Below are 27648 nucleotides of genomic sequence, written 5' to 3'. Positions count from 1 at the left end.
ACATTTTTGGGAAGTGAGGACATTTTGGCTGGTCCTCACTTTTTCCAAGAGCTGTTTGAGGGTTAAGACTTATAATTAGGTTTATATCAGGTTAAGAGTAATGGTTAAGGTTAGGCATTTGTTTTGGATGGTTAAGGTTAGGCTAAGGGGCTAGGGAATACATTATGTCAATGAGTGTCCTCACAAAGCTAGCTTTACAAGGATGTGTGTGTGTCTGTGTGTGTGTATGTGTGCTATATATTGGAGGGAGTACAGGTGTGGGTCACTTCTTGCCAGCTGTGTGAATTCACTGTTTCTGCTGGCCTTTCAAACTGCAGAGGTAATTAATATGCAGCTTGTCACTCTGCATGAGGATAATACATCATTTTTAAATAACTTTATTGTTCAGTTACAGTAAACAATGACATGATCTGGTGTCAGGTTTTTCTTTCTTTTAGGAGGTTGTAATTTCATTGACTCGTTAAGATTTGGCCCATTTATTGATGATGTAAAGAGTTAATTGGCTTTAACTAAGCAGTGCATTTTGATTTATATGCCCCCTCACTTAATATATACGGTATCTGAATTACTTTTAACTGTTGGGCAATTCCGGCTTGTATGGAAATTTACACTGCAGCAGCAGCAACAGCAGCACTGTGTGTGCACACTGGAGACATCTGGGCATGCATGGACTACTTTTGTTTTGTGCCCTGTGTGTACTCATGTTGTGTGCATTTTGAAGATCCTTGTTCTAAGAGTTCAAAATAAAATGTAAAAAACAACAACAAGACCAAACAAAAAAAACAGCGCACACTAGACCCAAGGCTGCATAAGGCCACGTTTAAACAGTAATTAAACGTGGCCCTGGAAAGCACTGGATGAAAAGCACTGAAATGTTTCATTCAATGGGAAAATGAATAAGTGTTTTATACTGTATTTCTACAATGAGATTGTCTCTCATTTCAGCCATAATAACTTCCCAGAGATGTAAAAGTAAAGTTGTATTATAAACAGCTTGTTCTATTCAATAACACTTCAAACTTATAAATGTGTTTTTTTCCATAGCTGTTCTATTTTTGATATCAATTCATGGATTCTTCTTCAGCTTTGTGAATCAGTCAGTAGATGCAGCATCCTCTTCCTCTTTTACTGGTTTACACACTCTCTTGTGCACACGGAGACATTAGGAGAGTAAACTGTGTGTTTTCATGTAAAATGTTTCTTAAAATTTCTGTTGTATGTCTTTTGTTGACTTTTTTTTCCACTCTTACTGCCTCTCAGCTGCTTCGTATCGGCCAAATTTAGATTTTCAAAAATATCAAACTTTTTCCTTTTGATTCAGTGTGGAAGGGGGGGAAAAAAATCTAAATTATTCCATTTCATAAAAAATAACTTGTAATAACATATGCTGAATGTTCTCACCCTTGAATAGATGCGCTCTCAAAAGTCACTGACCACTGTGATGGGTGACCCTTATTAATTCATCCACACAGACATATTTTACTGGCATTTGGCACTTGGCGGGTGGTAATTTAAGACTCGGCATGCCGGCATTGTAATATTCATGCAGCATGATGCAGCATGAAGCGTTGAGAATAGCTGACACAGTTCTTACTGAGGCAGCCATGTCACTGCGTCTTAGGGGCTCCTTTTCTGAGTAAAGAGAGCGCGATCAGGCCTCGCTCTCCGTCCAGGCTACGATCGCCCTCACATCACTGTGTAGCTGTGATATTAGAGTGTGACCTCCCTGCAGAGTCACTCACTGCTGCTGAATATGTTTTAATGAACACTACAGCAAAGACTAACACCTGGGGAGAGAGGAAATTGGGTGTGAGTTGGAGGGGATGTGGGGGGTGAGGGTGGTGGTGGGGTTATTATACGTCCTCTTATTTAAGATATGAAAGATGAAGACGAGGTAAAGGAGAAATGGGAGGCAAAGGGCGGGGAGGAATGGGAAAAAGAAAAAAAAAGTGATGAAGAGACAGAAACTCTGGGACGACATGGGGTTTGGTGGGAGGTTCTTCCTGTTGTGCGGCCCCCCCACGGAGTCTGCCGACCCCCCGGGGTGATATGGATCTCTGTGGGATCTTTACGTCTGTTGTGTGTGTGTACGTATGTGTATGTGTATGTGTGTGTTAATCAGAGTGAGAAACTTTGGAGTGGAGAACAGAGTGTGTATATCTATAGCATCTCCACGAGACTCTGTGGCCGCCATATGAACCTCGGAGACACAACACACTTTTGAACCAATGATAAACGAAGGCATCAAATTATAAATGAGCGCACAAACACACACTTTGCAAACCAACCACCAACCACCCGCACCCGCAGGCCGTCACCCATCCATCCATGTGGAGTGAGAGTTTTATGTGTTTGACAACAGTACATTACAAGAACATAATTAAAGTTCCTGTTACAGACTTGGTTTTCTATTGTTGGCTGATTTTTCACATAAATTTGAAAGTACAGGTCCAGGTTTACCTTAAAACACAGAGCAGATGGACTTAGGCTACTTTATATCTTTTGCATGGTAAGAGTATATAGTAATATAATTTGTGGGTCACTGAGTACTCAATTGATCAAATATTGACTGACAATGACCACTCCTGAAAATGAAATAGTTGTATAGAAAGTGAGTTTCTAGGAGAGACAATTCATGAAATAGAAGTAAAATCGACAGAAAATAACGATATAATCCACTCAGATACAATAATCCTATTCAGTTAACCCTAAATCTTGAGAACTGTGTATATCTATAGCATCTCCATGAGACTCTGTGGCCACCATATGAACTTTGGAGACACAACACACTTTTGAACCAATGATAAACGAAGGCATCAAATTATAAATGAGCACACAAACACACTTTGCAAACCACCAACCACCCGCACCCGCAGGCCGTCACCCATCCTCACCCATGCACAAACACAAATACTCCAGGTTTCTTAGTTTTTAAATGATCAACTAATTTGGAAAAAGTCGCCTAAAAGTCACCACCAACACAAACATCTACACATCTACATCTACACACATGCTCAACAGCGCAGAGCACACATTAGCGTACAGTACAACAGTAATGCATGCATGCGCTCCCGTATGCCCATGTGTGTGTATTAGTGTCTAATTCCGGTGAGAGTGCGAAGGGGAGGATGCCTGGGGAAGCTAAGAGCTGAGCTGGGATCAGCCAGAGGACGGGGGTTAATATAATTATCCTGCTAAAACCTTGAGACTGAAAGAACATCATTAGTCATAGCGAGAAGAGAGCTATACCCCAGCCCTGGGCCAGTGGAGAGGAGAGGAGAGGAGAGGAGGTGAGGAGGAGAGAGGAACAGATGAGGAGAAAGGGGAAGTTGGGGAGGAGAGCTTCAAAACGCACCAGTGCACTTAGCAAGACAATTAGTCCAAGGACAAAAAACTTGAGGGTCTTCGTTAAAGAACAGAAGGGGCAGTGTTTACCAGCGCTCCGAGCTGTCTCGGAAAACTGCTTCACTTATACAGTGATTACGATATTTTTTGCTTAAATGAATTAACTTGTGGTGAATTGGTTTTAGAAATTAGATTCATATTCATATCTGACCTGAACACATAATGATTTTCTTGTGTAGCGAATGCCCGGCGTTATTTAGCAATTAACGAGAAGACCTCGGGTTTGTGCAGACTTAATGAGGCCCTGTAGTTAATATTGAAGGACCCCATACTTATGAATTATTATGTTTAGTGGTCAGCAAAAATTAATTGATGAATAGTAAATCACAGCTCCTCAAACATTTGCACATTAACTTTAGTTCAACAGTTGGTGGGAAAACACTGTGTCAGGTGACTTGGATCACAGTTAGGGCTGTAACAATCATGGACTTTTAGTTGACGACAACTGCCAAACAAATAATTGCGATTAAGATTTAATAGTTTTTTTTTCTGATCCTTTTATGCCACTACTATAGTATTAGCCTAAAGATAGTTTAATAATTCACACAGACCTTATAAAGAGGAGCCATTTATTGGCTTTGCAACTAAATCCATGGTGCTAATGTCAATAGATGCTCATTGAAATGCGGTTGTCGAGTATTAGGAATTAAGCTCCTCGAGATGAACAGTTTGTGGTGCTCCACTCGTGTGTCATTAAACCATAGCAGAAGAAGGGCGCACAACATGATGATGTCATCAAAAGAGGACCAGTCACACCTCAAACGGAGGAAAACGGCGAGGAAATAGTGATGGAGATATGACATTTCTGTTTCATCCAGCTGTTTTTAAACAGATGAATGGAAACGATTTGAACGATTATGCAAAAAATAATGATTGCGATCAGGTGATTGGGTTGTAATAATTGTGACAGGCCTAATTACAGTTGACCAATGAATAATTTGGTCTAGAGGTTGTTTTTTTAAAATAAATTGTTAAGGCGCAGAAGTTTCGGCCTTGAGTGTGTTACACTCCACCGGTTGCACAGTCAGACTCCACCTGAGATAATTTATATATATCATTTATCACAACAGAGATCTACATTAAGCTTGCTCACTAAACAAAATACAAAAAAAACCTCAAAATATAGCGCCTCATGTTGAGGAGCTGCAGTTTTTCTTCTGTGCAGCTGTGCAAGACAACTGTGTACAGAGTAGACTGACCTCACTGACTGATGACTTGTCATGTGCTTTTTTGTGGAGCAACCAAGTAATCGTACTTTTCTTGCTCCAAACTGTATCAGCCTTTAAACATCCACTATCGGTCAATGTCTAATTAGATCTATTATAGAATTTCAAAAAGACGTAAAGACTCGTCCATCAGACTTGTGTTGTCCGGCCACATGAGAAGTCAAATTTGTTTCTAGCTTTTTGAAATGACCTCAGTGGAAGACGGAGAGTGAGGAGACACCATGTCAGTACAATATAACAGCATGACACCAGAGCAGCTCCAGTTCTGTTTGTTGGACGGAAAAAAAGTTGCTGCCTCTCGTCTCGTCCCGCCACAGACGACGGTGGCGGGACGGCGGCTCGCTGCGACATCAAGAACAGTGTGATCACAGTATGACACGGTGCATTTCTAATTGGCTTATTTTTGTGTTCCTCGCCTTCAGACACCAATGGATGAGTTGTTTATCTGCCCCCGTCTACACGCTGGTAATGACAGCGACAGTAGAGTAAAAGGCGCCGGTGTGTTTTTTTTATCTTTTTTTTTTTTGAACACACCATGCCTGTAATAATGCTATGCTAATTGATGTGGCTGACTGAGAACAAACCCATCTTTCCAAGGACACCCTCCCTCTACCTCATGTTCTCCCACTTACAATTCCCAGCATGCTTTTCAGCTTTAAAGCACGCTTGTGGTATCAAGAGATTCCCCCCTCTCACCAGATGCTGGCGAAGGCACAGTGCAGGCGCTACTGGGGAGAATTCTTTATTGTATTTGTGAATTTAAAAGGATATTTATGGGATGAGTAAGAGGCGGGGTGGGGAAGGTGCGGTAAGAAAAGAAAAATCTATTGAGGAGGGTGGGGATGGGGGGAGAAGAAAGAAAAAAAAAAGACGTTCATCTGTGAAACAAAAGATGGGGAATGAAAGGAAAACAGGCGAAATCGCTGACTTTAACTTTCTTCCCTTCTGAGGGGAAATAAACTGTGATTATCAAATCAGTTACAACCGTTGTGTCATAAATCATGGCATATGAGAGGAACAATGACACATTCCTCATTGCGGTCCCTCAGCTTTCTGCATGCCCTTCTTTTTCTGGGGAGTGCTCATGAATGATTTAAAAAGTGATCTGTTTCCGAGCCTCGGCTGCCTCAGAGGGAGATAACTCAGAGAGGAGGAGGAGGAGGAAGAGGAGGAGGAGTCTGAACCGGGTGGGAGGGGCCACGCCGCGTGAAGGTTTTCCTGTCTTTTTGGTGACAACCCACACCAGCCGACGCTTCTTCCATGTTTCGCTCATCACACATCAATCACGGCTCGTATATTTCATTCATGTGGAGACTGCGTTACTCTGCTCTGCGGTGGCCATGTGAACTGGAGAATAATATTTACAGAGCATCACACCTCACATCATTCATCACAAAATCACACACCCCAGCTAGTCCCATGAAACTAGGAGTTAATCCATCATCTGCCTCCCTCTTTTCTTCCTCTGCCTCTCCCCCCAACCCCACCATGATCCAGGCTTATACCTCCCATCCTCTCACCTTCACTCCGCAAAAAGGACACGAAAGAAAAAAAAAAAAAAAAAAAACTTTGTTGTAATTCAAAAAATAGTGGTGACAGCTCCCAAAGTCAAAGTCACAGTACGTGGGTAATCAAGACACAAAAAAAGAAAGACTGGAGGCTCAGAAAAAAGGGGGGAAACAGAGGAGAAGCATCTGTTCTTCCTGCATGGGAAGATGGACACGCCTCGAGGCCACAGAGAGTTCTCCTCGCTATCTGCCCTGCCCCACTACAACTACAAACCTTTGTCACAGTCGGATTTAGCCTGTGTAAGCCATTCAGAGTCTAATTAGTCCGTCCCCCAGGAGGCGGTGTGACTGCGAGTACAGATCAGGGTTAGAGAAGGTGTACAAATGAATTTCAATTTGGGGAATAATTTAGGCTTTTCTTTTTTTGTGTGTGTGACTGTGTGTGTGTGTTTGACTTTATATCTTTCAGCTGCTGTAAGTTTTTCCGGATCCATTGCACTTTGTTTCATTGTCAGAGTAGAAGAATGATGTATTCCTCTTTTTAATACAACCTCTCTTCTTTTTCTTCGTCTTCTTTCTCTTCTCCTTCGTCCAGATCTGGCGACTGCATTACCCACAATACAACTCCTCTGATAAGCATGGGGGATTTGGAGTTAAAACCACCATTGGCGGCGGGAGTGTTGTGTTGTTTACGTTTCCGGTGAGACAGTGAAATGCAATCCAGGAAGTCCAGGTGGAGTAATAGATTAATGTGTTTAAAGGCTTATCAGATGCCAAAACACTGCACAACAACAACAGTTTGTGATACTCACAGACGGGATTTTACAACGCTGGAAACTTATAAACGTGTAAAGACAGAGGCGTTCCCTGGTTTTGTTTTCTATTCACCTAATTTACTTTTTTTAAAATGATTTTTTAATGATTTCATAAGTATTAACCTCATGAATTAAATTATCCTGGTATTATATATCTGTATCTGGATGTTTTATGTCTTATAAGGAAAGACCCATTAATGCAAAGTGTAAATAGCTGCAGCGTGTATTACTGTGATCAGTATCAGGATCCATAAAGTGGCTTGAGGCTCTTAGTGGGAAATTGTCATCTAATCATCCTTCACCGTGTAATGTCTTTGGTCACATTCCCCAAAATCGCATTTTCACGCTTTGCATTGTGCTCTGATTTCTAAATAGTGTGCACAAAGCTCACAAAGACCAAGTGTAATGTGAGAAAAACACTGATGACAGAAGCAGCACATGAAGTAAACTCCTCTAATAAAATAAGCTTTTTTACACGCACAACAAGAAAAAGCCTCTAAACCACTTCACTGAAATATTTTCTTGGATTTTTCTCAACGTGTTTGTTCTTCAAAAAAGAGCGGAGTGAAAAAAAAAGAGAAAATCAAGTGATCTTTTGAAAAGTTTGTGAGAAATAATATTCATGACTTACAGTTGCATATTTTGCGTAGCATGGAAATATTGCCATTTGATGGAGAATTACAAAGAGCTGCTGCTGCTGCACCGGCTGTCATGATATAAGCACAAACGAAACACCTACAGAAACATGAAAGAAGTCATCAAATCTGCATCGACCTCCTCTCTTCCACCCCCCGCAGCCCCGCCCCAGCCCCTCAGCCCCTCAGCCCCCCCACCCACAACCCCTCCACCATCTCTATACTCTCTGCAACATGTTAATAAACACCAGGAAAGTTTCTCTCTTCCAGTCTGTTCCAGTCTGCGAGGAGACGGAGAGCTTAAACCTCTCAGCACATTAGCTCAGTCAGCAGGGGGCCAGGATGGCACTGAGAGAAACACAGACACACGGTGGAGAAATGAGTCGAGCAGGCATGAAACAACAAGACCATGTAAAAAAAAAAAAAAACCCTCTGAATATCATTAGCATTTATATGGCTTGTTTCCTGCCAGGTCCGCTCTTAACTAATTTTCACCACTGCAGAATAATTAGTCGCTGGTGAGGGATCGGGCCTTTTGGACAAGACCGGGCCTATCAGATGTAATTAAGAGTTAAAGCTGATGAAATGATGAAAACCACTATATAGTTTTATACTGATAGTAGCAGCAGCAGCAGCAGCTGTACTGTAGTGGTGGGTGTTAACTGGGTGTTAATATGAGATGAGGGAGTGACGGTGTCAAACTCTTTGGTCCAGATTAAAAATATTTGAGCATTTACTTGTTGAATTTGAACAAACTTTGTTACAGGAGTCTGTTCTTCCCAGAGGATAAACCAATTTTTGACCTCATCATTCTTTCTTTCTGGTCAAAGGACTTCAGATAATGTAAAAATGTAAAAGCCTGTGTTTACTTTGTCCATTCTGAGCTACTGTAGAAACGCAGCAATGCAACATGGTGAGCCTATACGTAATGTATAGATACAAAGGACTGACTCTAAACTGATGGAAACAAACAATCATTAGATTCAGATGTTAAATAAATGTATGAATATTGTCATTGCCATTGTGAACATATTAGCAAACTGACACCAACTATCACTATGCGGAAGTGTAGCCTCATAGAAGCTACAGCAGCAAGTCTGTAAATTCTTGTTACTATTTATTTAATTCACAATCACCAAAATCAGCAGAACAGCAGCAACATTAGTTAATAAACTCTCTGCAAAATTATCATGGAAATGATCCATTCTGACCCCATAACTTAGCTGCTGGCAGGCTTGTTCTATAGTGTCACTTTTTTATATTTTGGGTCAAGAGGAAAACATTTCTACATTTGCTGTTCTGTCATTTGCAGAATTAGGAAAAACTGATTTTCAAAACTTAAACTGCAGTTAAAAAAAAAAAAAAACCCTCCCTCCCTGAAATGCCAGCAGTGGGTTAATTCTGTTGTATCGTACACGTGCTGAACCTTTAGTTTCACCCCTTGCTTGGCTTACTGACATAGGGGAATAAGAGATGCTCAGGGTGCATACTTGGCTTCTCTTAAATGTCATTCTTCCCCCATCAGCCAATCAAATCAAATTGAGAAGTCTGGGAGAAAGAGGACCTGATGCTGCAGCGATTACCAGCGAGGAGAGAAAAACGATGCAGACTTGGTCTATCTCCTCAGCCCGCTCCATCTCCTTCCCTCCCCGTCTTGGCCCTATAATCCACTTAGTTGGCTCTTCCTGAGCTTACAGCCTTTCCCTTTATTCCATTATAAGGACCCACCGTACGACCTGCTGCTTATTTCATTAAAAAGGCCCAATCCGTGACCTCAAGTCTAATCCATAATGGAGACTACAGCCTAGCCGCGGCCCTGCTATAGTCCACGCCAGCGTCCAGCAGGTGCCTGACAGATGGGACAGGAGAGAGATACGGGTCCGATGAATGAGGGAGAATTTGAGAGCTCGGCTTATACGAGTGAAGCTTCCTGGTGAATGTGATTTCACTGATGTAAATGATGATAGAGTCGAGGCTCCGCTACTCTATCTTTGATGCTTTGGTGATGGCTTTCACATGGGCCCCATCAGTGATATGGAAATGGCCACATCTGAAAGGGTTGAATGTACTGTAGCCTGCAAAAAATGAGCAGGAAGCCCGAGGCGCTCGCTATACCCAAACCCAAAACACCTGGACTTGTATCGTGTGTATGTGTGTGTGTATTGTAGTCAGTTCTGTAGCTCATTACAGTTTAACCTTGGGAGAACTTTGCAACACAAACCCAGGCGATGCTGAATCATATAATAATTTTCTATCGACTGTCCAACTTGACTTTGCCTCCACTACACCACTCCCTCCCCCCTTTTCCTCGACCTTCTGCCCACTTGGTGCCACCTCTGGCTGCCCTCTACCCTAAATGCCCTCTCTCTCGCAAAACCTGCTCACCATCCAATTTGCTGAGTGTTTTTCATCGCGTCCACAAATCTAAATTTACAACCTGCCCTCCTGTCAAACCTATAGCTTCCCTGTGTTTGCACTTAATGGCCTATCAGGTTGCGTATTTATTGATAAAGCAGCACTCTTTAGCCCCGAGCACCTGGCTCTTCCCGCATACCTGCGCCAGCTCTTCTTTAGAGCGCCGGCCACGACCAGTCACTCTTGGCAATGCAGCGTCAGTTAAAAGAGACTCGTCCCCCACAGAGTTACAGTAACATCTTCCACCGGTTGATGCGGGAAGGGGCTTGTTTTGCAAGTCTCAGCCCGGGGTCATTAAGAACAGTTAACTAATAATAATTACTTTTAACCGGGTTCATCCGGAGAGCCACAGCTCGGGGCTCGGGGACATACAATACAGGGCAGGAAGTGGCTACAACCCTCTCTCCATCGATAACACCAGCATATCTCATTACCGCGGCGACCTGCGGTACACTGCCACTTGGTCTTGATCATATAAAACCCATTTCAGTGCGCCGTCCCCGCCGGAGCACCAGCAGACTAGAATATTCATTATTCAAATTTTAAGCATTGGAAATCCCAATATGTTACTAAGGCCAGATGAGATGAGATGAAATAGCTTAGCCTTTTGTCCAGGGAACACTGACTAATCGTCTCGCTCCCCAAAATCAATTTCCCAGCCGTAAGCATCACACTCCTGATTGTACTGTACTGTTGAGGACCCCCCATCACTATCACCTAATACTCCTGCTTGGCTGCCCAGAATAACTTATTGATTAGTGATTATGTTACGGGAGGTGAGGGTGGCCGGGAGCGGAAGACGGACTGGCCTCAGTCATCTCCACTGAGCTAAATTTGGGTTCTTCTTGTTACCAGATCCAGCACATACTGACACTATCACCAGCTGCCACCAGCCACCAGCCCTGCTACCGGGGACCAGCAGAGGAATTATTAACATTTTCTTAAAGTATAAATAAGAGGAGAATATCTTTTTTTTTTTTTTTTTTAAAGGTATAATATGTAGGAATTCCCCCCATCTAGAGGTGCGGTTGCATATCGGAACGTATTCTTGATGTTGCATTCACGTGAAATCGGGCAGACGTCAGACAGACAACAGACGCTGCATGTAACAGGATAAACAAGCAGTTTGATGTAAACAAGTGGTCCGCCAGCACGAGGCAAAACAATAGGCATGACAAAATGTTGTCGTATTGTTTACCTGACCCACGTTTTACCGTCTTTATCTCTTCGCGTAAAATGACATCCGGTTGGTTTGCTGACGGCCGTCTGCCTGACTGCACCTGAATGCAACATCAGTGCCTCCGTCCTTCCTCACACTACACAGTGGTGACAGTTTTAACAGGCGCTACCTGGAAAACTTTCTCCCCGAGCCGACAGCTCCGCTGAGTTTCCGTGGTTACGCTGCCACTGAACGTAAAAAAAATGGCGATGCAACATGGCCGCCTCGGTTCGGTGCGTCGCCTACTTATGTATTTGTAACGACTTGTAACAACTCATTCTAAGGTACGAGAAAGCTTTCATCTGTATGCAGGTGTGATTCGACTTCAGTGAAATACGTATTTATGAAAGACATATTTGATTTTTGATAATAAAAAGCCAAATAAGTTACATACTGGGGTTTTAAAGGGAGTGTTTGAAGCAAAGCGGCACAGCAGGGGGTTTCATGTAAAATGATGAATTTTTGGATTTGTTGCACTTGTGGACAACTAGATGAAGAAATAAGCACAAATATTTCAAACTCGGGGGATGGATGATTATTAAATTTTCTAGGTTTGATGGAGGCTCTGGGTTTTTTTTGGCGGAGGACTGTTTCACCCCCAAGGTGCTGGGCTGATCTCTCCCCCCTCACTCACTCACTCTCACTCTCTCTCTCTCTGATTCTGTGCTGAGGCTGAAATGTGGCTGTGATCAATACCTGCAGGCCCTTTCCCCTGTGCCAGAGGGCTGTTTGTGTGTGTGTCTGTGTATGTGTGTGTGTGTGTGTGTGTGTGCGTGCATGCCTTTGTGTGTGCTGTGTCAGCATCCACTCAGGAACTCCATCAAACACCCTCCATACCCTGACTCTCCACACACACACACACACACACACACACACATACAAGACGCCCACATCGGCCGACGCTCCACACAAACAGTCGCTCATTTTCACTTTCCCCCCTTCTCACACACGCACACATACACACACACACACACAAATTTACGCCTCCTTCCTCCTTTTCCGGGGCCATCCCAACAAGGATGTTAAATACCATTCAAATGTCAGCCTGCCGTATTGATTGGAATAATAATTCTGAAAGGTAGGAGAGATGGCTTGTTGATGCTAAGCAGGCGCGTGACGGCCCGCTGCATCCTTCACTGTCACAAAGTTGCCTTGTAAGGTTTTCCCGGCTCCTCCGGCAAGAATGTGGATGGCGGTTTACGTTCGACCACCGAGGCCGTATGTTTCTGTCATTAATCATTGTCCTCACCGGCCGCTGACGGACAGAGAGCCGCGTCCAGCCAGGCTGAGAGAGGGAGGGGAGGGAGGGGTCATTTTGAACGCTGTCAGATCACAGTGTCTCTGTGAATGTGTGTGTGTGAGTATGTGTTCATCACCAGGTGGTTTTCCTTTGTCTGTCATGTTTAAATATAAGAAGGCAGGATTTATATCCAACCATATGGAGGTAATAGAATTAAATTGATCTGATAACAACGTCTCATGATGTTGATTTGATTTAACTCCAACAGACTAAATGTTATTGTGGAACATTGCATTATATGTAATCAGTAGTTTTGATCAATTAACTCAATCAATCACCAACTTCTGTATAATTCATGTCAATAATTCTTGATGGTACTTACCCATATCTATCTTATCACATTATTGATCTTTGTGGTTGTCTGTGAAAATCCTTTTATTTCCGCGCCAACATAAACAATTCAACCAGGATTTATTCACATTTACTTATAGAGTCAAGAGTGACGTTTGTTGATATGTTAGTGTGTGGAAGATGCAAGGATGAAGAAGAATATTTTTATCAAAGCATAATTATTATTTAAAGCAGAAGTTAGCGATCCGGTCATTTTGGCTAACTTCTTGTCAGCCGATGGAGTTAGCAGTCCCCGCCCTCGTCCCTACGTCACCACATTAACGCGCATCCCTTGGCTGCACACACAGAGAGGACCGCCCCTTTATGCCGTTCTTTTTCCTCATTGGATAAAGGTTGTAGGATACAAGGAAAGTTTTCTCCTCGGCTTACAGCAGAGCAGAGTGACTGACAGACCCGTGTTTCGGACCAAACACTCTATATAAGTGATTGCTGTTGGAAGATATAACTATTTAAGACTTATATTAAGACAAACATTCCACTTACTTCTGCTTTAATTGAATAACATAGCTCCCTTATCTCATAGTTTTAATAGTCCAACTCTACTTTTCTATATGCACCAGTAGAACCAGTGTTTTGATGGAAAATTATTTTGAAATTCATATTATTTTTTACAGTTTTCTGTGAATTCTGGTTTTATATTAAAAGCTGTGAATGTGTCGAGTCAGCACCGAGTCTCACCTGGCAGGTACCTCGATGTTTGAGATGGCATAGAAGTACTTGAGCAGGTTGTCTCTCTGGACGTAGGTGCCTCCGAGGGCGGGCCTGAGAAGCCTCAACCTTAAGTTGGTGAAGGTGAAGAAGTCCCTCAATCCCTTCATACTTTCCATGCGAGTGTACAGGTTGTCCATGTTCTGTAGCCGCGGCCCGGCGAACACGGCAAAGCGCGTCCCCACCTCAAACACCACGTTCTTGTCGTTCTTGGAGCCGACCCAGCGCGAGTACTGCTCGGTGCAGATGACCCGTGTGATGTTGGCCGCCGAAAGGTCGCGCACCCGTTTGGGCGCCATGTTGAAGGCGTCCAGGCAGTCGTCGGCGTAGAACTGGTAGGGCTGCCAGGAGCGTCCGTGGTCCATGGACTTATCCAGCACCATGATGGTGGGACGGCCGTACTCGAAGGTGATCTGGATGTCGTCCGTGAGCTCCAGACTCTTGTTCCAAGCCATGGTGATGTTGGCCAGCAGCGGCTCCGGGTGGCGTCTCCATGTGACCGTCTGCCAGTAGGTGATAAGGCCGGTGCGTTCACGGTCCTGCATCAGCGCAGGAGGATGAGCCAAGTCTGGGTTAGAGGCATCGCACTCGTCGCTGCACAGGTACGGGTTCTCCTAAAAGGGAGATTAAGACAGAACAGAGAGACATCAGTCAGGGATTCACTTTAAAGGAGACATATTATGCCCCGTTTCCACAAATTGAAATAGTTCCCAGGTGACTTAAAGACGTGTCTGTGACACATTTTGGTCAAAATAAACCCAAGGAACAAACATCACAGCTCTTTTTATCCACTCAAAACAGCCTTGTTCAGAACGGCTGGTTTTAGTGCCTGTCCCTTTAAATGCAAATGAACCACTGCTTGCCCCGCCCCTTCTACCGGTACCAGGTAGGGGTGGTATTATGCAAATTCGAAAACTAATGACATCATTAGTCATTACAGCTCGTAAAACCACACTAATTTCAACCTCGGGAGCCTGAAAATTACAGATTTTTTTCGTCAATTCTCACATTTGGGGGGCCTCAAGGCAAGACAAACACCCAAATATATGTTAAAGAGCCTTCAAAAAGTGATATTTCCATAATATGTCCCCTTTAAAACCATAACCAGCAACTTTTGAAGGGGGCATAATAGGGTAAAGTTAACTTAGGGGCCTGAACTCCAAGGGTTCCCACCTCCTCATTGTGCATTTTATTTGTGTAGCATTTAAGCACCCATCAGACACACAGCGGCCGACCCAAGGCACTTTCATTATACTGTAGCCCAGAGCTGCAGAAACAATAACTACCCCAATGCCAGAATATTAACTTGCCTTCAGTTTGTTTGGTGTAAGTTAGGTAGTGGTAGTTTTATGACTTGTGTTAGGCAATAGGCATAAATTCATTTAATAGAGGTTTTAAAGCCACATTTTAACACAGAGCCTTGAGATTGGTTAGAGAAATGTGAATGCAATTGAGGGTTCATCAAATCAACACAAAGTGATGGTGCATTTGGGGTCTGTCTGCCCGTTTAGACCTTGTACAGTAAAAATAAATAATGCCAAAGTTAAAAAGCATAAAAGTTTTTTCACTGTTGTAAAATATGGGCGCTCCCCTTTACTGTTCGTGATCACTGTTACTGATTCAGCGGATGCAGCTTCCTCAGCCGCCTGACTCCCCACACCTATTGCTGCCATAAAGGATGTCGTGTATCCAAATGAGAAGTACATTGAACTCGCCGCCAAGGGCAGTGAGGGACAGGGCTTAAAAGGGAACTTGCCAAAACAACACAACAGGAAGTGTGAAGGTCAAGAGGATCGTGCATCATCACTGTCTTTGCATAGGCAGCAGAGTGCCGCTGCACTTTTAACTCCAGAGAATTGATTCTCCTCTTTTTAGTGATGACAAGACTTTCAAGCCTCCGACCGCCTCTCTGCACAGCTCAGAAGTGTACGGGATTTATTCACACACAGCTCACACTTAGCTGCGGTTCGCGTCCCACCTGCATTCAGAAATGCCTTTCACTCTCGTTCGTTAGATCTCTCGCCTCTCATCTGCATTTCCCTCCCAAAAACGCAAATTCATCTTCTGTTCATTCAGATTCCCACATTTCCATGTTAGAGGAAATGTCAGGTCCCGTCCCTCTAACCCCCGTCTCCTAGGAATTATGGTAATGTGTTACTAAATTACTTTCCCAATTATGTTGTGGTGACAGACGTAGTTTGATGGCTTGATTACGTTCAGTTCAGTTGATTTTTTTTTTTTTTTTTGAGTGACTGACACTGCATGTTTAGGTCAGTGAGTCTAGACACTAGAGACCGAGGCTGTAGGTAGATTAAGGCAACAGAGGAGCTTTGGTTAATGTTAAAGGGAAAGACTGAAATCTTGGTTGAGTGTAGATCAACACATTTGTTTCTCAAGTCACTTTTATGCGACTTTATGACTTTATTTATGACTCGTAACAGGGAGAATGGAGGCTCTCTGCCTTCCACCCAGTGTCTATTGGCCCAAAAGCCAACCTTTGCAAGATCAGCGCCTCGACACAAACACACCCCACAGTAATCCATAATCTCTTGTTAATGACAGATAAGACTACACAAATAAAACGTACATGATACATAATGTTATCCACTGCTTCATGGAGCCGGCTTCGTTTGAAAACAAATGCACATGGCCTGGGTGGAGGGGTGTTACCAAAACAGGGACTGGACTTGCATAGTTCCCCTTTAAGTCCTGTGATTGCCTGAATATAATCATTAAAATGTACTTTCCTGTACTTTCAGTCCAGCATTTTAGTAATTGAATTGACGATTGAATACATGTTTTCATATCACATCAAACTTCTCTGCTTTTTAGGGAGCCCATTGGTACTAGTTATTTTGCATACAATAGATATGGAGCTTGTGAATTTGAATTGATTATAAATGATAAATGACCAGGCAGTTGAATGATAGACAATTAATTTGGCAACTTTTGAAAAAAGTGACTAAATATTTCAAGGTTCCAGCTTTTTAAATGAGAAGATTTTCTGCTTTTTCTGTTTTAGTTTTACAAACCAAGCAGCCCACTGTTTAAAATATGATCAATCCATAATAAAAACCATCAGTAGTGCAACTGTAAAACACTGCAAACACAGAAATGGATGGGTAATGTACTGAATACTTCCTCCACCACTGGAGCAGTTCATCTTGTCGACATTAAACCTCCTTCAAAACATTTTGCTGTTGCAAATTAGTTGTATATTGATGTAATTTCTCGCAGACAGAGTCGCTGCCTCCCGTGACGTTCCTTGTCGCCCTCCACCTCGATTTACTTTCCATTTATCCGAATCCCCCAATCCCGCAGTTTGCCGGCTCCTCGTGTCGAGACATTTGCAGACATTTCAGTGAAATTGATGTAGCTTACTGTTGTAAGCCAGTTGTCTGACAGCCACATCACCACGGAAGTTAAATATTTACACAGAGAAATCCCAGAGATCCACCAAGACGTCTCTCCTGGTGCTTAATTTGCAAAATTCAGCTCTAACGTTGTTTAGATTGTATCACATGCAGAAGGCTCATCATGCCCCCAGGATGTACTAATTAGACTGATAAGGGGTTATTATTTTCTTCAATATCCAGTCACAGTCATTCATTGTATCAAAGGGGTCATAACGTATTGTTTTTTCTCCAATTATTAACAGTTTTTTACGCAGCCACCGGTTTCTTTCATTATATTTTACTATACACATTTGTAGCATCACTCAAAAATACAAGTCCCTAAGCTGTCATTTCCATCCTTTCAGTAGAGTTATTACTTGATCAATTACATTTTTTTTTTAACTCTCCTCTTAACACAGAACATAGGTTTTATTTAGGTAAGCTTATTATCTCTGTGGGGCTTTCACCTGATTTCTGTTTCCAACCTTCTCCTTAAAAAATGTAGTAACTGATCAAATTTTATAGCTAATGTTATCCGTCTTCTTTTATTTAATGAGAATCCAATAGTCTTTGTGAATTTTACTGCAGCCTTCTTAACAATCTCTTGATGGAGTGCAAGTGTATAAATATCCTGCTTTTTTTTTTTCTTCCACCTCCACCTCTTCTTCTTCCTCCTCCTCCTCCCCTCCTCCTTCCTCCCCTTTCTTCTTTGTTTTGTTCCTCTTATTATTATTTTTTTCTTTTTTGCTGTCGGTGTTATGCTGCTTCTAATTGTAGAGTTTAAGAATGTGACCAGCTTATCTGGAAATGCTGTGTTTGGTGAGGTAATGGTAATTATGTCGACAACTGCAACAACTACAAGAAAAAAAGCCGATTTGCTTGAATAATTATTTTTGGAATATTATTCAGATGCTTTAATCCTGGAAGAAGAAAGGCCGGAGCAGCAGCAAAAGCAGTTGTAGTAAGAGAGGCAACAAACAGACAAACTAAAGACTCAAGTGTTTTCCCTGAGTCCTTGAGCAAGGCAACGACAAAACGTGAATGTTTAACCTGCATGCTAGGAACAAATGGATAATGGTTTGTGGATTTTGTACGGTTTATGAGTGTTTCATCTTCTCCTCCATAAAGCTGTTCAACCTTGCAAGTGTGGGGGAGTGACCTTTCAGATGAACTCTGATTAATCACATGTAAGCTCAGAGGAGGGAGAGCCAATGACAGATGAGGATCTAGTCTACATCTGCTATGTTTTTATTAGACTGAGTGACTGGTCTGGTTCGTCCTCAAAAAACATGACGAAGTTTTCAAAAGTTCATTATGAATTCTTAATATCTCCGGCTGTTAACAACCAAGACACACTAATACTACATATTTAAGCACATAATAAGACAATTAAGATGAATGAAAAAGTCGACAACGACGACGACGTTCAAATCCCAAGCTAATAACAGGATGAAATTACACACATTGCCTCAGTGAAGACATTATTCATCCTGACAGTCATATTTTTTCAAATCGGTGAAGGGTGTGTGCTCGTCTCTCCCCGACTTTGAACTTGAGAAAATTCGAGTCTTAATGGTCCTTAATGAAAATCATGGTAATATATATAGGATGAAATGTTTTATGCAGATTAAAGTGATGCGTGAAATCCTTATTAACGGCGCCAAAATTACTGCCCACTCCACCATTTGTCAAATTACTGTATAACCATGACTAAGATACTGACGTTTAAGTGCTCAACGTTGATATAATGTAATGTCACAGCAGAATCGCACGATAATGACTTAAGTGGTCGCCTGCCCAAAATCCATGTGTAGTGAATCAAACACTCTTCCTCTGTAGACTGGAGTGTGTAGTTTTGGGCTTAGTGGAAAATTGTGACACGTGCCTGCTAATGAGCTCAACAGAGTCATGCATGAGCCGTATATTACATGTTGTTTGTATCATACTGAGCGTACAGATGGAGAATGGAGGGGTGGAGCATGAATTGGTTTGAAGAGTTCCTATGGATGTTTCAAAGGAATTTAAAGGGACAATGAGGATTTTGTATTTTTTTATTAAAAAAGTCTCATTAATGTGGATGAATCTACGTTACCCACACTTGTTAATGGGTCCATTTTCACTAAATATATCGTTTTATCTTCATCATTATTTTGTTATTATTATTAGTGGTCGACTCGCCCAGCATTAGTTTCGGTTTCCCGGACGCTGCCCGGCGGGTCATGGGAATAACACCGCAGAATCGCCGTTTATGGTCAGAACGACTACGGTACTGTATATGATCATCTTCAAACCTCCGACTTTCATTCTTGATTTGAAAACATTCTTTTCGCTTTCGTCCGTCTTGCACCGGTCCAAGAATTTCACCGTGCGCGCGGAGGCTCATGGGAAATGTAGCGTGAAAACACGTCGCTTTCCAAAACTCCTCGTTGTCCCTTTAAAATCACTAACATTGAACTGATGCTGATGAACTTTTCTACAGTCTATAGGGTGGAATTTGCCTTTAAACAGCAGTTTCTCCAGTCTTTATGACCTAAGCTCTAATGTGAAAGCAATACTGCATCATATCGATGCAACTGTGCAAGCTCAGATCATGTGTCACCGCTCCTTTGCAGACGTTCACTTTTTCACGTCGGTTGCCAAGAGGCAGCATCTGCCGACAGCGCTGCCGTTTGAATAAAGTCACTGGACTGTACCAGGGGAAAGTGAGCAGTCACTCATACCCACTCTAGTGGTCTAATAACAAAAGCAAAACTTAGAATCCTTGCGAGGCTAAGATTATAAATCATCTGATTTATGGTGACAACGCAGAGTGGGAAAACTCCAAACATAAGCAAACGCAGAGTCCTTGGTGAGAGAGAGAGAGAGGAGAGAGGCTGCCTGCACACAGCCACACAAGACAGTGTATGCAGGGCCATAATGCATGTGAAGGCACAGCAATGAAACTACAGTATCCTCCTTACACCCCACAAGAAAAAAATAAATAAATAAAAACTGCAGATAATCTATCTTTCTCCTCAGTGGAACGACATAGCAGCATTGTTCTCTATCTGATAACCCAATTATCTCCCTTGCACTGACTCAGATAGAGATCACTGTCAGCGCAAACACACTTAGGATGATAATCTCGACCGGTCATAAACAAGTGCAGCTGGAAAAGATGATTAGAATTAGACGAAGGGGGCGGGGCCTAGTGGAAGTCAGGAGGTGGCGGTGCTTTTTATTCAAAAGCTGCTGTGCACAGTCAGTCAGTGGCCTTGTTGTTTTCCGTGACCTCCGTCCAGACACACACACACACACACACAGCACTGGATTAGTAGGCTGTTGTTCTGGGGATGACCCTCGACCTACAAATCCTATTGAAAATGATCGCACTGTCACACCGTCCCAGATACGGAGGAGGCAGCTCCATATAGGTTAGGTTAGCTCCTGAGGTGTGTTTGTGACGCTGTTTAGGTGTCTGGGAGAACAGAGCAGGATGTGTGTGTGCGACTTGTGCGTCTGTGAAAACCACAAACTAGACAAGACTAGGGTTGCAAAGGGGCGGAAAATTTCCAGTAAATTTCCAGAAACTTTCCATGGGAAGTTAAGTTGGGGAATTTTGGAAATATTCCAAATTGGAAACTTTCCACGGAAATTATGGGAATTGATGGGAATTATTGGGAATTGGGGGTAATTTAAACAAACTGTATCGTATCCAAACATAAATGTAAATATTTTGTTTTGTCATAAGCAGACATCCATGCAATACAATTAAAAAAACATGACATAGATTTATTTGTGAGTAGAACTTTATCAAGTTTTAATTCTTGTATGAACAATCAATTATTTTACTGAACCACAAAAACATGAATGTTGGGAAAGAAAATAGCCCTGCAGTAAGCAGTGTGCTATGTGCATGTGATTGAGGAATAGCATATAGATATTCAAGTGTACGCGGAATTTTTGTGTTAATATAAGTCTTAAATAGTTCTATCTTCCGACAGCAAGCACAGTGTTTGGTCTGAAACACGGGTCTGTCAGTCACTCTGCTCTGCTGTAAGCCGAGGAGAAAACTTTCCTTGTATCCTACAACCTTTATCCAATGAGGAGAGAGAACGGCATAAAGGGGCGGTCCTCTCTGTGTGTGCAGCCAACACGTGAATGTGGTGACGTAGGGACGAGGGCGGGGACTGCTAACTCCATCGGCTGACAAGAAGTTAGCCAAAACGACCGGATCGCTTACTTCTGCTTTAAATCTGGTTGTTTTAGCCAAGATTATGATAGTACAATATATTTTCCCCAACTATATTTAAGTTCTCTGTTAAGGGCCAACCTATACAATTTTGTAAATTTGGGATTTATTCCCGTTTATTCCCATATATTCCCGTTAATTCCTGTTAATTCCCATAAATTCCCGTTAATTCCCATGGAAAGTTTCCAACTTTGTAAATTCCCGGAATTTTGCAACCCAGGACGAGACGCAGCTGTTTCCTTGATGTCATTTCTTTTTCACGTTGTCAGGTCAGAGAGCTTCATGTCGTCGTCGTCGTTGGTCTGTCTGTTGTCGCGGCGACCTCCCCGAGCCCTTTAGGATTAGCCCCAGTGGAGGTGATATGTATAGTTATATAGGCTGCAAGATTTTTTCTTTTATCCCCCATGAGAGACTTACGCGCGAGGTTATGTTTAAGCCCTTTGTATGCCCTGTCCTCCTTATCCCACTCTGCCTCCTGCCACCACTCTGCCCCGGTCCAGTATATCTATGCCAGGATACACACACACACACACACACACACACACACACAAACACGCACACAAACACACTCTCTCTCCCTCACACACACACAGATCCCGGGCCAACTGCTGCGGCAGGTGGCCCGCACTGCTAAGCCCCTCCAGCAATTATCCTCGCTGGGATCCTGTCTCCACGACAACAGCCGCCATGATGATGATGATGCCCCTGCCATGAGTGACTTCCTTGTTTTCACTCGCGGGATAACAATGTGATTCTATAAACACTCGTTAATAACTCCTCAAGTTGCTCCAGTCTGATTCATCATCTCTCTCTAGTCTGCGGCGGCGGCGGCTTCTGCTTGTGATTATGAGACTGTGACTTAAAAAAAAATAATAATAAAAAAATAAAAAACGAGCACGCTCTCTGACCTGAAAAATCATCTCACAGAAACATCGGCTTAGAAGTGAATTACTGCGGCGTTTTTGAACAGCAACACACAACGACACATTAGACTGGTTGCTTATGGAAATAGAAATCTGCCGTTATGAAGGGAACTGTTGTGTGCATATCACCCTGCTTCACTTTTATGACCGTTTCTGTCCTCGCCACCAAAATATTTCCAGCCAGCCACTCGCTCTCTCCTCTTTATTTCTTCCTCCACTTATAGAAGTTTCTAAGGTATATTGCTAGCAAGGGGAATAAAGGTAGGGACACACACTCAGAGAACACAATTTATTTTGTTATGGAGAAACATCAAATGAAATGACCCGGCCATTAAAAAAAAAGCCACAGAGGAGAAGAGAAAAGGATATTGCTTTTTCACTTATAGTGTTAATCTTTTATTTTGTTGTAGGGGGTTTTTCCATCATACTGGAGGTTTCTCCTTATCCTGACTGAACATGGTCTGTCGGTATAGTAGGTGTGTGTGTGTGTACTGTATGTGTGTGTGTTTCCGGAAACAAGTACATGTGGAGTATACGCGTAAAGTTATGCATCACATTCACATACCCTCTCCTTTAATTACCAGAAACAGTGATAATTCTCTCGCTGCAGCGTCGTCTCACTCTGTACAAAACAGCAGTTGGCAAGTGGAAATGTGTCTTAGGTGTGTGTGTGTGTGTGTGTGTGTGTGTCTGCGTCGGTAGGTGTTGTTTATGTCTGTGTGTGCGTGCAAGCAAAAGTAAATGTTTACTGTGGGCATGTATGATTGTGTTGTGTTGTAGAGGAGGAGGAGGAGGAGGAAGAGGGAAGAAGGACAGAGTGGGGACACCACGCTGCTCCAAAGCAGCAGCAGTGTCTCGTCCTGCCCAGATCTCTCACACACACACACACACATATACACACACAAACACACACCAGGGCGAGTTATATTAAGAACTCGACTTCGACTTCAGGTAACAAAGCACTGAGAGAATGAAATATCAGGACGAGTTACTGTTTTCTTGAAGTGCACGGCACCGATAATGTCAATCCAGGTAAAAGCCGTTATATTTTATTGATGCCTGTTATTAAATCAAAACCAATCACAGAGGAGGAGACGTAGAAGAAGTACGACAGACGAGCTGGAAGTGGAGTTTAAAATCAGATTTGACATTGCTCAATATAACATGCATAAAATATTCATGTCATTAATAAAAATCTCCATTTCCCATAATGCAACTTGACTAATGACAGTTCAGTTTGACATTCCAGTGTTGTGGCTAATGCAGCCTCAAGCTGAAGTGATATTGAAGATGTTTATAGAAAACTTCTGTCTTTTTTCCATTGCAGATATTTTTTAGGGGAAATCTAGACTTTAAGTAAAAATGTCAATTGGAGCCCGGAGCATGAGTCTCTGGTGGCTTCCCTGAAAATCTGACCAGACATCCTCTCCAACATTTGCCTCTAGGTCCGACCGAACAGAATATCATTTGAAATTCTTGCAGAGGAGTGATTTTTTTTAATGTGTTTTTAGAAATGGAAGAATCGCACCCTTTGCTCCAACCGACACATCGCTCTTCCCATACGTGGCATTGAAATTTCCTACAGTATCGATCCTCTTAGAGCTTTCTACAGTAAACACTTAACAGTAATAATAATCTCAAATACTTTTCCTACAGGCGCTGCCACGGGACTACTTTCTGCGTTTCTCTTTTGAGATAGATTCTGTTGCATTTAACTTTTATAGAAAGCTATAAGAGGCTTGTTGCTCCTTGACCTCTGTGATGGAGGGAGGGGAGCAAAGTGCAGACATGAACGGCGGTTAAAAGGGGCAAATAACGTTGATAAAGCAGTCTCGCATACATTCTGTAGCTTCAATACATAATGTCTGGCCTCAAAGGGCCGTCAGTCCTGAGATCCTGCTGCCTGGCGCTTTGCTAAGTTCACCTCCGGCTTGTCTGAGTCTCTGCAGCCAATCCCTCTTAGTATCACCTGAGTCGGGGATAAATCTCACTTATAACTATCCTCCCGTTCTGCCAACACATCTAAACACATCTGATCACTTTCAACTGTGTCCCTAATGGGGAAGCAAGCCATGCCATTACATCACTACACCCAGCCTCCCTCTCCCTTGTTTGTACAGTCACTCCACCCGTCGTCGCCGTCTTTATCTCTACTGTAGCTGCCTGTTTCTCCCTCTCTCTCCGTTCCCTTCGTTAATTATGCCCTACTCTGTCAGATCGGCTCACGCTGTGCCCAAATTCACCTCCGAGGCTGTATTATTAGAACACCGGCCACCTGGGTTTATATCTTTTTACCCCGAGGGGAAGCTGCATCAGGGATGGCCCACTGCTGGGTGTGGTGGGTGGCCCTTTTTCTTTTTTTTCTTCTTTCTTTCTTTCTTTCTTTTCTGCGTGGCCTTGATGGCCCCCACTGCTGGGCAGGGCCACGCCAGTCGAAACCTGGCAGCACTACACTGGGCAGGGAGTGTGAGGTATGGCCATAGGCCCAGTCTGGGAAGCACTGATCCACGCTACCAGCTGCCATCTTCCTCCCCTTCCTGCATGCTCCCCTTCCGCTGCTGCGCGGCTTCTCTCTCTTCTCATGTCTATTTTTAGAGCTGGCTGATTTCTACCTTCTAAAACGGGCAAATGTGTTGTGGAACAGGAAGGTGTGTTGTGTTATGTTGTGTTTCTTTTTTTTTTTCTTTTTGTCTTTCTTAGACATACTACCGTGCACTGTCAGCCAACTCGTGCACATGCTTCACACACACACACACACACACACACACACCTTCACACACACACCTGCTGGTCCCCGGTAACGTCACTGCACACTGTACATTCCTGCACACACATGCCGCCGCCGCCGCGCATCCCATTTGCATTCGGCTGCTCTCTGTTCTCGGCCCCGAGGGAGACGGCTGATTGAAGGTTTCGGTTCAAAACCAAAAAAAAAAAAGTGAAATAACAAACAACAGCACAGCGAGACCTTTTTGAATGCAGCATTTTTATATATCGACACAGTGTGTACTACTGTGGAACTGTGGTCTGATTTCATCTTTCTGCTTAGCTAAGCTTGGATCTTCCTCACCTCTCCCTCATCATTAGCTCCCCCTCCCCTCCAAACCTCCAAACCTCCAAACCTCCTTACTCCATCATCCTCAACTGCAAGCTAGGAGCCTACTGTATAGTAGCAATCAGAGAGGAAAAAAAGAAACTACAAAGAAACTACTAGGCGCTCCAAACACAGCGCTAGTGACAGTAGCATCTTTGTCAAAGTGCTGGAAGCCCGTCACACTGACTGAAAGAAGCCAACATGCTGGCCTGTTTGGCTGAGGAGAAAAGATGCTGCATTCCCAGGGAACAAGAGAGATAAATAGAGTAGAAAAAATGCTTCCCTGTGGAGATGGAGAGACCAAAAAGCTACTGTAAACCAATGCAAGCAGGGGGAAGCTACAGTATGCCTCAACATCAAAAACCCCCAAAAGTGAATTCTTCCATAGTTTTTTACGAACACACTCCACACAGCACTCATAGGGGGTGAGAGAAGAGTGGGTGGGTGGGTGTGGGTGGGGGTAGAAATTATTTTGCATCTTCCGCAGTATGTCTCAAGTCTTATTAGGGATGAGCAGCTCTGCGCACTGGGTGATGCAGTCTTTTTTTTTTTCCAGTTCTCTGACTTTCCCTTCACTTGTGGGATTGCTGAATGAGTGAGTGAATGTAAATGTACACCAATTAGATAAGAAACCGGCTTTTCTGTAAAGCTGCCAAATCCGGGGGCAAGAGGAAGAGGAAGAAGAAGAGGAGGAGGAGGAGGGAAGGAGAGGGGGGAAGAGAGATGCTGCTTGCCTGAAAATAAATGATCTGTATACCAATAACCCCTTAAACCAATACCCAGTTGGTGCGTCCAAAAGAAAAAGGGCAGAGAGGAGAGGAGAGGAGGAGAGGAGGAGAGGAGTGGAGATGTGACGGCCTTGATTCCCTGCTGGAGTCTGTGCAGACGCATTAATCCTCTTTTCAGGAGCAGATAATAATGTAGATAATATGTAGATATACTCCCAGATTCTCAACTCCAAAAACGAATGCCAGGAAAATATATCGTTACATCATGCCAGAAGAACAGGATCCCACATGATGTATATAATGTTTCAGATGAGAATTAAACCGCATGCACTCGCTGCTGCTGCTGCTGCTGCTGCTGCTGCTTTCTCATTATGTAGGTATTTGAGTCTGACATCCCCCTCTGCTTCTTAAGTAAACTTTCATCTCAACGGAGACTTCACTCTAAATCCTCGGCCGTTCAATCCCCACAGCCGCAGATGATGACCTGAGAAGAAACCAAAACTTTCCACTATAAAGCCCCCACTCCTCGCTGCTGGTCCGATGGATGTAAAAGTGCTGACTAAGGCCGGACTGACTCCCCTTCCTGTCCCACCCTCCATCCTCTCTCTCCCTCTTCTCATCAGCCGGGCAGCAGCAGCAGCAGCAGCAGCAGCAGCAGCACACTCTCTCTCTCTCTCTCTCTCTCTCTTTCCGTGGATCCTTGGGATGGAGTGACGCTGGCCAACCCTTGTAAGGAAGCCCATTAAGGAGCCCATCAATATTTCATCATTGCTCACTCAGAAACATAGTTATAGAAGTTTCCAGGCCGGGGCCATTAGGGGGCAGACGTCAATACGTTATGGCAGCGAGCATCTTTCTTCACTTCTGCACCGTCCTCATCCCCCCACCTCACCATCTCCTCCTCTTCCTCCTCCCCTTCACTTGCCTCTGTCCGTCTCTCCCCCCCTCTCTCTCAGGAGAAAGTCATCGGAGAGGCTTTCTGAAGACGACAGTGGTTTCCGCTACTTCTACATTAAACAAATCATTAACCATTAGGTATCCAAGGAGCACAATATCCCTTCCTGCTCCTGTCAGATGACCCCAAGTGCTGTTATTAGTCTCAGCAGGAGCGAAGGAGGGAGGGAAGGAGGGAGGAGGGAGAGAGAGACGGGGCTGGAGGGTTGTTTATAACATCTGTCTCAAGGTAACAAATCTCCAGTCACCCAGAATACAAACAGCTAATTAACAGCTTGACATGATTGTACAGTATAATGTGACGTCCAGAGGCCCGAACTCGCTCTGCAAATTGAAATTTAATCTCGTGGCCGTGGAGACGACGACGACGACGGGGTCTCACACACACACACACCTGCAGCACAGACCGAGTCAGTGAGTGGACAACAAGAGGACGGATATAAAACTGTCCACCGAGGAGGCAGGGGGGGCTTAATTACAGGCTTCTTAGGATCACAATGATTTTATAACCCTTATTTCAAATTATTACACCTACATTAGCCGGGATGGGAAGTATCGCCTGCAGGGTAAAGTGTTTTAAATATTGCTGGAGCAGACATTTTAACGAGTTTTCCTGCAGCTCACCCTTCACTGTCCTTGGAACTAAAAAGGTCCCGCCATGTGCATTTTTTTTTTTTACAAGAGGAAATGTGAGGTCCTGTAGAAACCCAAATCAAACCGGATCTGAGGATGCCAAGTCCA

General features: G+C 43.4%; 1 protein-coding gene across 4 annotated transcripts in view; it reads right to left on the bottom strand.

Moving 5' to 3' along the window:
• Positions 1–27648, bottom strand: part of ntng2b (netrin g2b) — a 75649-nt gene that overhangs the window by 45425 nt on the left and 2576 nt on the right. For all 4 annotated transcript variants that reach the window (XM_085793007.1, XM_085793004.1, XM_085793006.1 and 1 more), the window contains one exon: positions 13553–14196. In XM_085793007.1, coding sequence (XP_085649133.1) covers positions 13553–14196 — 644 coding nt within the window. The remainder of the gene's footprint in view (positions 1–13552; positions 14197–27648) is intronic.

Source organism: Trachurus japonicus, chromosome 12 (genome assembly GCF_045865225.1).
Source record: "Trachurus japonicus isolate A0001 chromosome 12, Traja_1.0".
Lineage (NCBI taxonomy): Eukaryota > Metazoa > Chordata > Actinopteri > Carangiformes > Carangidae > Trachurus > Trachurus japonicus.
This window is presented reverse-complemented; position numbering and strand designations above follow the sequence as displayed.